At 47.0% G+C, this 10,427-nt stretch overlaps 3 protein-coding genes across 5 annotated transcripts in view; all 3 read left to right on the top strand.

The window, feature by feature from the left end:
* The first annotated feature begins 59 nt into the window (after window positions 1–59).
* LOC115767283 lies at window positions 60–3,512 on the top strand. The gene is made up of 4 exons (XM_030711514.1): window positions 60–464; window positions 518–892; window positions 972–1,623; window positions 1,925–3,512. Exons 1-4 carry the CDS (start codon window positions 364–366, stop codon window positions 2,987–2,989), a joined length of 2,193 nt encoding a protein of 730 aa, XP_030567374.1. The 5' UTR covers window positions 60–363; the 3' UTR covers window positions 2,990–3,512.
* A 285-nt stretch (window positions 3,513–3,797) lies between these two features.
* On the top strand, window positions 3,798–5,061 carry LOC115767290 (uroporphyrinogen-III synthase). The gene has a single exon (XM_030711522.1). The coding sequence runs from the start codon at window positions 4,045–4,047 to the stop codon at window positions 4,852–4,854; it is 810 nt and encodes a 269-aa protein (XP_030567382.1). The 5' UTR covers window positions 3,798–4,044; the 3' UTR covers window positions 4,855–5,061.
* Window positions 5,062–5,720: 659 nt separating this feature from the next.
* The window catches only part of LOC115767256 (moesin/ezrin/radixin homolog 1), a 28,191-nt gene continuing 23,484 nt past the window's right edge, over window positions 5,721–10,427 (top strand). Inside the window, exon 1 of one of the 3 annotated variants that reach the window (XM_030711467.1) lies at window positions 5,721–5,913. The gene's annotated coding sequence lies outside the window, so the exon portion shown is untranslated. Of the gene's footprint in view, window positions 5,914–10,029; window positions 10,127–10,427 lie in introns of those variants that run through there. The other 2 variants (XM_030711470.1, XM_030711469.1) reach the window with 2 other exon arrangements.

The raw sequence follows: 10,427 nt of genomic DNA, 5'->3' as shown, positions 1-10,427 counted from the left end.
GAGCCTGCCAAAAATCTTCTGCACACACCTAAAGTAGTGTGTGACCATAACAAAAAGAAGAACATCACAATTTTGCTGCCTAGCGCGTGCTGATTTTGTGCGCGTTGCATACCTGGCAGCACAGAAACCTATCGATAACGATAAATCTCAAACAAACTGACATTGAATAACTAGAGCTAGCCGCTGTCACTGCCCGGTTTTTGTTTTAATACATATATATGTATATATAGGCCCTAACGCATGGTTTGTCACATTTACCCAGTTGTAGTTGATAGTAGAGTAAGTCGAGCATCAAATTCATAAATTGCAACAACGAAACGCAAGTTTTCCAAACAAAAAAAAACACACACACACAACAACAACATGCAAACTCTGATATTGATGCTTGCCGCCAAAGCGGTGCCACTTTTGGCGCTCATTTTTGTGCTCACATTGCTGGCCTACAAGTGCTACATAAATGTGCGGTAAGTTGACTGAAATCATCAACTCAAGCCGCCAATAACGATGTCTGCACCAGCTCACGCTTCGACATAACGGTCAACTGCTGGTTCTGCAACAAGGACCTGCGCGTGCCGTTCGAGCAGCGCAACAGCTGGACCTGCCCGGATTGCGAGCAGTACAATGGCTTCAACAAGGACGGCGACTACAATCGGGACATCTTGTCGCAGCGCGACTGCAGCAGCCGCACGGACGCCAACAGCTCGCGGGGCAGCAGCAGCGCCGCCAGAAATGGCCACTGCGCCAATGCATACTATGCGAATGGATTGACGCCGCCGCAGGAGAACGGACTGTGCGCGCAGTGCAATGAGGCGCAGCGCTTGAAGATTGAGAAGCTGGCACAGTTTGAGCCGCGGCACGAGTCGCGCTACGACCAGGAGCTCAAGGTGTATCAGTAAGTAGCAGCTGGGCCAGCTTCTGGCATGGGGCATAGTTTGACTAACGATTTGTTTTATACCGCTTGCCCGCTGCAGGAACGAGCTGGAGCAAAGGTATAGGCTGTGCGCCAGCTGTGAGCGGCACGTGAACAAGGTGCTGCATGAGAAAAAGAAAATGGTGCTCGGCTCCAAGTTTCTCAATTTCATAATGAAGGGCGCCGCCTTGCTGAAGCAGCCGCATTTCCAGCGTCTCGCCCGCGCCCAGCAGCAACGCCGCCTGGCACGCTATCGGCGCCTGATGAAGTGGCTGACATTGATCAACATTGTGTGCCTGGTGTGCAGCCTGCCGACGGCAACGCCCGAACAGTTCAGCTGCATGCTGGGCATATTGGCCAAGCCCTTCTTCTTTGTCTATTCACATGCGCTGACCGTGCTGCATCTGCTGTTCGACTATGCCGGCGAGTTGCTCACAGAGCAGCCCTTTGCCGCCAAATTGCTGCTGTTCGCCAACATTCTGGGCAAGCTGCTGGTCTACTCGGTGGGCATGAACCAGACGCAGGCCGGCCAGGCGACATTCAGCGTCTGCTATACCAGCCTCTATCCGTATGCCATGCTGGGACTCAGTTTCATAAGCAACTTAATATACGGATTCAAACTGACACGCTACACCGTGCTGCTGCTCCTGTGGAGCATCTATGCCAAGGGCTCCTTTCTGCTCGTCGAGGCCATCGATGGCGTTACCTATATCGTGAGTACCCTCAATTATCCAAATACGCTTATTAATAAGATAGAAAAAAGAACTAATGGAAGTCAAGTATTCGTGAGATTCGTAGAATTCCCTTTTATAAGTAAGGAGAGCTCGTTGAAACTGAGAGTTTCTAGTTATATCTTAAGGGACAACTTGTTTCTTTGTTTTCCGTGTGGTCCGACGGTCCGATCTGGCCGATCTCTCACTCTCTCGATGGGCTGCAGGGTAACTGGCAGCCGGTCAGAGTCGACTCTTGTGCTTGACACGAAACTAACAACGTCCTAATCCCGTCCATTTACAGCTGCTGGGCAGTGTGGCGACAATGTTGCTGCTGAGCAGCAAGCAAACCGATAGCCTGGAGCAAATGTCCGCTGGCGAGAGCTTCCATCGGCTGTGCGCGGACGAGTGCATCCACGACGACGAGACCATCAGCATGCTGAGCCAGCAACTAAACTGTCAAAATGCCAGCAATGCCACCAACAACACCACCGCCAATCTCTCGCTGCCTGGCTCCGGCTGCAGCAGTCCGCAGCTGCGCTCGCTGGGCGGCGGGCAGGGCAGCAGCCATACGGTAGTTGGGGCGCCGCCGCCGTCGGTGCTGTCCCTGGATTCGCTGCGACTGTCCACGCAGCATACGCCCATCAATCGCATGCTGGCATCGCCGGCGCCCATGTATGCGGCCGGCAGCTTGGACCAGCAGGCCTGGCGCAGCAGCTATGCCGCCGTGCAGCACACGGATGCGTTGAATCTGGGCCAGCCAGGTGCCAATGGCTGGCAGCGTGCAGTGTATGCGACGGGCCTGGAGCAGCGGCCGCAGTCATCGTATGGCTTTGGCCTCGACCAGCGTCCGATGACGCGCTCCACCAACAATTTGCTGTTCCCGCCGCGACTGCAAATGCAGCAGCAGCAGCGGAATGGCGACATCAGCGCCTGGGTGAATGCTGCCAGCGCCAGTGCGCATCCGGACTTGCTGCAGGAGCCGAGCACGGCCAATTTGATGCACTGCAGCTACAATCGCGATCTGTCGCGCACCTCCTCGCAATCGTCCGGCTTTGAGTCGCAGCTGGGCAACAACAATCTGGCGGCACGTCCGGATGTGCCAATGCCGCAACCGTTTTGGGCACTTCCAGCTGCTCCACAAGAGCTGCAGCAGCAGCAGCTGAATCCAACGGGTGTCATGCGCGACTTTGTCTGGCCGGAGCAGCGTCAGTTGCGCGTGCCCCCGGCACCTGGCTCGCCGTACGCCGTCCAGAGTGAACTGGGACGCAGTGCAGCCGCCAAGAGCCAGAACGATTATCGTCCGGGCGACTTGCTGCGCAATTGGATGGACCGCAACGGAGTCGCCACGCAGAAGACCAATGGCTGATTCGGTTTTGAATTGATTTCAATTTAGTTTTCGTTCTAGTTCTAGTTTACGTTTATTTCGCATAGTTAAATTTTAACGGTATCTTTTCACGGGTTCAATAATAAACTTCACAAAACACACACACACGCGCACACACACACACACACGGAAACGAACTAAACAAATTGAACTAACGCGAGGCTAACGGGACTTATTATCCTACATCGACTCAGGCATTTATGACGCTATATGATATTATATATAAATTTACTATATAGGCTATTTCTAGGCATTTATCTAGAGTAAGAGATATCTTTTAAAAATATGGTAAAGTTTATCCCAAAAGGGAATTTATATATATAGTTTTATATTGAACATGTTGAGCAGCTATTATCGCGTATTTTTCAAAGATATCTTTACGAACTATGAATATATATGCCATTATGTAGAAGGCGAAAGTAGTTAGCTATTTATTGTAGTCAGGACATTGTTAAACTTTAGAGATATATATGTAACTAGATTTGAATGAATTTTTGAATGACATTAAAATTAAATATATGCATTTATATTAAATCATTTATATATAGTCTGATGAATTGTATAAATAAATTTGCTGCAACAACTTATTTATAGACTTCGCTTAATTTAAGACAAAAAACAAGAAAGACTGCCTAAAACATTTATATATACATACATACATAAATATTTAAATGTTAATAAAAGCAAATTTTATCATATAAAAATCGTATCATTTAACCCACAAACACTTCGAATGCGCTCCACTGTGCACGGCAGCGTTGCCAGCGCAGCTAACCGAACGGGTGGCAACGCCGCGCCAGGCCGGCAAAACAGCTGTGCGCGCGAGCAGAAAAAAGTATAAAGTAAAAAGTAAGGGAGAAAACGAAACAGAAGAAAAGAAAGAACTTAGCAGCTGCAGTCAAGACGAATGCAGTTACTATATATAATCGGGCGGCATATAGCAAGACGCAACGATCGATCGTGCGGATCGTGGAGGGCCAACGGACACTGAGAGCGGCGACAACAATTTGGCAACAATTTGGCAAGAAGCTGGCAAGATGAGCAGTCAGCAGCGGACGGTGATTATTTTCAAATCGGAATCGGAAAGCACGGATGTGTATGCGGAGACCTTGCTGGGACACAATTTTCAGCCGCTGTTCGTGCCGACACTGAGCTTCGGCTATAAGAACCTTGATCAGCTGCGCGACAAGCTCCGGACGCCGGATAAATATGCGGGCATCATATTTACAAGTCCGCGCTGCGTTGAGGCCGTCGCCGAGGCTTTGCAGCTGGGCGAGCTGCCCGGCGGTTGGAAGCTGTTGCATAACTATGCCGTGGGCGAGGTTACGCACAATCTGGCCATGAGCATGCTGCAGCAGCTCTTCACGCACGGCAAGCAGACGGGCAATGCCCGCAATCTGGGTGATTTCATTGTGGACACGTTCGACGGGTCGCGCAACTTGCCGCTGCTGCTGCCGTGCGGTAATCTGGCAACGGATACGCTGCTCTCGAAGCTGGTCGAGAACGGTTTCTGTGTGGATGCCTGCGAGGTGTACGAGACGAAGTGCAATCCACAGCTGGCCGAGTGCATGGAGCGTGCTCTGAAAGCTGAAAATATTGAGTTTCTTGCGTTCTTCTCACCCTCCGGCGTGAATTGTGCGAATGAGTACTTTAAGGCCCACAATATTGCGCCGGATCAATGGAAGCTGGTGGCCATTGGGCCGAGCACGCGGCGCGCTCTGGAATCCCTGGGGCTGAAGGTCTTTTGCACCGCCGAGCGGCCGACGGTGGAGCATCTGGTGAAGGTGCTGCTCAATCCGCAGGAGAGTCGGGAGCGCTTGGTGCGTGAGCGCATGGATTTAGCATAAATTTGTGGGCGCATTCAGACGTTTGGTGTGCTTTTGTTTTTTTTTTTCTTTTCTTTTTTTACTACAAGTTATATTGACTATTTCTATCTATTTCTATGTGACCTCCATGAGTACAAAATTAGTGAGCCCAGCATAAAATGTTGCGCATTGTAAGTTATTTTTGATGCCAGATACTCACCTCAATTGAAGCTAAATAAATTTGTTTCTTTTTTTTTTTCGTATCTAAATTTACATTTGGCCGACATTATTTGAATGCCAGCTGGACGCGCCAATAGAATTATCGACTGGCTGTGGCGGATAGTCGATTAAATACTAGCACCGTGATTGTGCTTTTTTTCTTCTACAGTCATCCGATACATGCTTATTTAAAACTTCGATAGGTCGAGTTAATCGGATATCGCTGTTAAAGATTGTCGACCATATCGAGTTCTAATTGACGATCTATCGCTAATTGTGGCCATCCCTAATGTAAACGATCGACAGTGCGTTTTGCTTGATTTTAATTTGCGCACATTAATAAGAGTAATAACTGCTAGCAATACGCAGCGACAATTTCAGTAGAATCTACAACAAGGCAAATCGATTTAAATACCAAATTACGTCGCATTGCAAACGCCGTCGCAGTTTGAAAGCGCAACAAGCCGTCCGTCGCATACACAAGCCAATACATACACATACACATATGCGGAGACACCCAATAGCAGCTCAGCATACCAATACACATTCACAGCTGCCGCCGGCAAAAAGCAGTTGCTCTTTTTATTCGTGATTCTTGTGCTTTGGGTGACGAAACTATCGATACTATCGATTGTGGTGCAGCTCTAGCGACAACGACAGCGAAGTAATTTTTGTGCTTTTGTGCCCGCCGCGCCACTGAAGCAGTTTTATTCTATTATTTTTTTTTTCGTTCAACTTTTGTGTGATTTTCTGCGCATTTATAGCCAATAACAAACAGCGATAGATATATTGGTGTTTGTGAGTGTATGTTGCGTTGTACATAAAAAAAAGAGAACAAAACTCCACGCAAACACTTTGTGCCGGTGTCAGCCGAAATTGCAGGTGAGTTCAGCCAAGTTAATTGGTTTTCATATCTTACGCCTTTTCAATTAAATGTACATTATGTGCAATTGTACATGTGTACCTAGTATAAAGGTTCTTATTTTTTTAATGTGTGATCATGCAGCATTGAAGGCAATAAAAATGAAGTGGGATGGCAAGAAAGCAAGCAAGAACCGAGCAAACGGAATGAGTGTGTAACGCAATGTTGAAATACCGGTGTGCGCGGCGTCAGTGTGCATACATACATATACCACTGTCTGTGTGTGTGTGTGTAAGCAAAGTGTGAGAGAGAGCGCGACTTGAGTTAAGTTGGTTTGAGTGAGTCATTAACCGGCCTGCGCGCCGCTGTGTCAACGTTTTCTGTTTTTGGCATTGCAAATTGGCAAATTTGCTGCTGACACTTTTTATTGTCTTGTATTTACTTGCTAAAACATGCAACTAACACAGTTTCGCTGTCTGACAGCGACAACAACAACAATAAGCTAGAATACGGTGGCAATCAGAGAGAGAGAGTGAGAGTGAGAGGCTTTTTGTTGCATGCGTTCGTTTGGCTCTCTTCGCCGCCGCTTTAAATAAAATTCGCCAAAAGTCGGTTAAATTTTTGAAATTGAGTGCCAAGCCTGAGTTCGCCTTAAAGTAGTTAGCGCGCGCGCCGCTGTGTGCTAGAGCGAGAGACAATGTAAAATAATGTGAGAATTAGTATTTTTTATTGCATTCTTTTTCTTTTGTTTTTTTTTTTTTTTTTTTGTGGAAGTGCCAGCTGCCATAAATCACTGTCGCTGCCCGCCGGCTACCCATTTCTGCTGTAGTTGTTGTTGTTGTTAAAGTTATGCTAGGCAAAGCGTGTGAAAATTGCAGTCAATGTCGCCTCGCAACCACCATTTTTCCCGAGTCGTCGAAAGTTTTTCCACACACACACACACACACACACACACACAAAGACGCTGCCGGCGTTGCGTCGTCTTGTATTGTGTTACCGTCTTCTTTCTTTGTGTCTGCAGGTCGCTCACTTCCGTCTTTATCATGTGTCGCCGCACACATGCACACACACATATACAAATTGTGTATATGTATGTTTGTTGGAATATGCATAAGTAAATATGTATGTACGTGTATAAGTTTGTCCAACAACAGCGTATTATCTAATTAGCATAAAGGCGCATTTTCCAGTTAGAAGTCGCCATCATCCCATTGTTGACTTTATAAGCTGTACAGTGTTGCCACCTTTCAAACGACAAACAGACCTGTTTGTTACAAAGTGCAATCTTTTTTAATTATTGATTAAAAAAAGAAAAATCCCATAAAAGAATTGTAGCCTGTATCTGCCTAAAATATAATTTGAATGGGTGCGTTTTACATAACATATATTTACTTGAACCTGATGCTATAAATTCTTGCTCAAACTAAGCTTTTTTAGCCAGACTCCGGTCAAATGTGAACCACAATAATTTAGATCTGTTTAAATGTTTGGCCATCTGGTAAATCACATTCTTGATATAACAGTTATCGAAAAAGCCCCGCATATATACTTTACATGTTGTTATACGAGTACAAGAATCAGAATTCCCTCCGCTTTAAGTTAGCCAGATTTGACGGGAAACGCAGAACTGGCAACGCTGGCTGTATGCTTCGCTGGCCTGGTTTTGCTATATATATACCCACACACACACACTCATATATATGGGAGCGGTTTTTTAGAATTTTATTGAACCGGGACATTAGTCAAACGCTTTGCTGTTCTGGTTCTTTGTGATTTGTCCAGCATCTCAACGGCCTGACATTCCCAAGCCATTTGTAACGGTTTGTCTTGTGGTAACCAGAAAGTGGCCGCATTGAGCAAAAGAGTAGAGCAAAAACCGCAAAGCCTATGGCGGCACCCAAGTTCTAATCTTTAAGAGTAGCAGCAGAAGACTCCCCGCACTGCTGCTCTTCTCTGTTGCGCTTGGCCCATTTTAGACGCTAAAGCAGCATCTCCACAAAACGAAGAATAAAGGGAGAGAGCGCGAGAGTGCAAGAGCTCGAGAGACAGCCAAATGATTTAGCAGCGGATGCTGCGACGCTGTTGTTTACACTCGCTCACTTACTGGCAACGCCAACGCGCTCTCTCTCTCTCTCTCTCTCTCTCTCTCTCTCTCTCTCTCTCTCTCTCTCTCTCTCTCTCTCTCTCTCTCTCTCTCTCTCTCTCTCTCTCTCTCTCTCTCTGCGTATGTGTGTGTGTGTGCGCTCGCGAGAGTGTGTTCATTCATTAGTTGATTTATCGGCCAAAAGTAGAACGATTCGTAATTAGCTTGTTGAACATGCCCAAAACGAAAAGGCGGCCAAAGCTGTGCCGCTCCACTATCTTTTTACCTCTCTCTATCGCTCTCATCAATTAGCACCTTATATTTTCTATGATTTATGTACATACATGTACATTGCTGCTCATCCACTAAACTGAGACAAAACCAGTTTGTGTGCCAGAGTTGCCATTTTGTGCGAAATTTGCGTAGATACCCAACGATTTTGTTGCTGTTGTTGTTTTTATTGGGCTGCAAAATAAAGCGCTGGCAAGAAGCAGCAGCGACAGCCACAGGTAAGCACCCAACGTTGACGTCTCTGCCTGCCGCTGTTGATGTGCGTTCAGAATTCAGCGCGTGAACACGTGAGCGTGAAAAATGAATTTACACATTATTCGTAAATCGAAAGTTTCTAACTAAAACACCAACATTTAGGGCGATAACTGGGTCTGGTAATGCACTTAAAAATGAATGTTAGATTACTTTCATGATAAATAGATAAATGACTTTTATTTTCACTTTTAATTTAAAGTAACGTTATTCGCTCCCGTGACTGACGATGCGTTCATCCCTAGTTGCGCCTACAGTGAGCGCCACAGTCGATCGTCGCCTTGGCTGTGGTCTTTGAGCACTGAGTGCTGCTCCTCTGCTTCTCTGCTGCGCTTGTGTGCGTGCGTGTGTGTGTGTGTATGCGTTTGTGCTTGTGTGTTTGGCATTGAATTCGCTGAATTGAATTTTTGCACAGCAAGCAACAACAATCGAAGCAGCAGAAGACGCGCTGACGTCATTGACTCTGCCGCCTGTTGAATTTATTTGTGATGTGAATATTTTTAGGCAATGAATATTAAACAGAATTTACAATTTGCATTTTGGGTGCAGACAGCGATGCGACAACAGCGACACCGGCAGCGGCAGCGTTGTCGATGTCACACGAGATTTCGAACTTGCTTTCGAACTTGAAAATTATAATGGCGCTCTTTATCTCCCCCCCCCCCCCTCTCTCTCTCTCTCTCTCTCTCTCTCTCTCTCTCTCTGTCTCTCTGTTTCGCTCTCTCAACCTCGTAACCCTCACGTGGGCTGGCCATGAAGCGCAACAGACGGCTGCGCAGTCGCTGCTGTCCGGCACTCTCACTCGTTTGTTTGCTCAAGCATCCGACTGTGTCGCGTTAGGATGGATTTTCATGCTGGGGGAGGGGCTGTGCAACAAGTGTGCAGCGGCTTGCTATTGTTGTTGATTTGGTTGTTGTTGTTGTAGTACCGTATTTTATGTAAATTAACCAAAACGAGTTGTCGTTATGCTTGACTAGTTAAGCGGGCGCAGCAGCGCGTAGAGTACACCAGCAGCAGCGCCCGTGGTGGCGGCTCCATTACGTAACAAAACAAAACTAATACGAAACGAAAAACGTTAAGAGCGGGCGCCTGCTTTCAAATTTCAATGAGCCAGCGTTGCCACCTGACAACGGCTCAACTGACACTTGTTACGCTCAGCGATCTCTCACTCTCCCTCCACTTAGTTGTACATGTGTGCGTGTGTATGTGCATGTGTATGCTTGAAGCTTCAAGTCAGCCGCGTGACTTGCTTTTTGGGCTGCTGGCCGGCCATTACAATTTCGTGGAGCATCTCTCGAGAGTCGAATGCCGCTCCAACCCCTCACCGTCCGTTGCATACAGATAAAAACGTTGTGCGCTCGCATTCGCTGCGCTGCGCTGCGCCGCGACGTCGGTTCATTTCGCATTTGACTTTCGGTACGTATAGTCAGCGGACAGCGCAGAAAATAAACTGTCGAAAAAACCAACTGTTATTGTTGTTGTGTTTCTCTTTTCTTTTTTTTTTTGTTTGCACGTGTGCAAGTGAGAGTGCAAGAGCGCGAGCGCAGCTGCAAGCGAGAGCTTTGGCGCGCGCTTTTATCGTTTAATAATTTGTGCATTATTTGCATGTAAGTAGAAATATTTGTGCACTGCTGGAACATAAGTTTGGGTGTGTGTATGTGTGTGTGTGTATGTGAGTCGAAATGGGTGAATTTTGTAGTGCAGCCAATATCGTTGATATGGCAACGCCTTAAAACTGCTTCGCTATCACCCAGAGCAGCGGCAGCGGCTGTCCAATCAGAATTGCCCTTCACCCACTTATTGAAAACAGTGTGAGAAATTAATCAACGTCAAAGCAAAAGCCGTCGGTACAACTCAGGCAGAGACGCTGCGTCGTCGTCGTTGTCGTCGTTTAGTGGGTCAAACGCC

This window comes from Drosophila novamexicana, unplaced genomic scaffold, assembly GCF_003285875.2.
Source record: "Drosophila novamexicana strain 15010-1031.04,08,12 unplaced genomic scaffold, DnovRS2.1 tig00001361-arrow-arrow-pilon, whole genome shotgun sequence".
Classification (NCBI taxonomy): Eukaryota; Metazoa; Arthropoda; class Insecta; order Diptera; family Drosophilidae; genus Drosophila; species Drosophila novamexicana.
Note: the sequence above shows the minus strand (reverse complement) of the source record. Positions and strands in the feature narration are given on the sequence as shown.

What these genes read in the sequence shown, in the direction of transcription:
- LOC115767283 (XM_030711514.1), top strand. Translation starts at nt 364, where the DNA reads ATGCAAACTCTGATATTGATGCTTGCCGCCAAAGCGGTGCCACTTTTG. An exon ending in AAGTGCTACATAAATGTGCG is followed by an intron (nt 465 to 517) that starts GTAAGTTGACTG and finishes TGTCTGCACCAG; the next exon opens with CTCACGCTTCGACATAACGG. An exon ending in TCGATGGCGTTACCTATATC is followed by an intron (nt 1,624 to 1,924) that starts GTGAGTACCCTC and finishes GTCCATTTACAG; the next exon opens with CTGCTGGGCAGTGTGGCGAC.
- LOC115767290 (XM_030711522.1), top strand. Translation starts at nt 4,045, where the DNA reads ATGAGCAGTCAGCAGCGGACGGTGATTATTTTCAAATCGGAATCGGAA.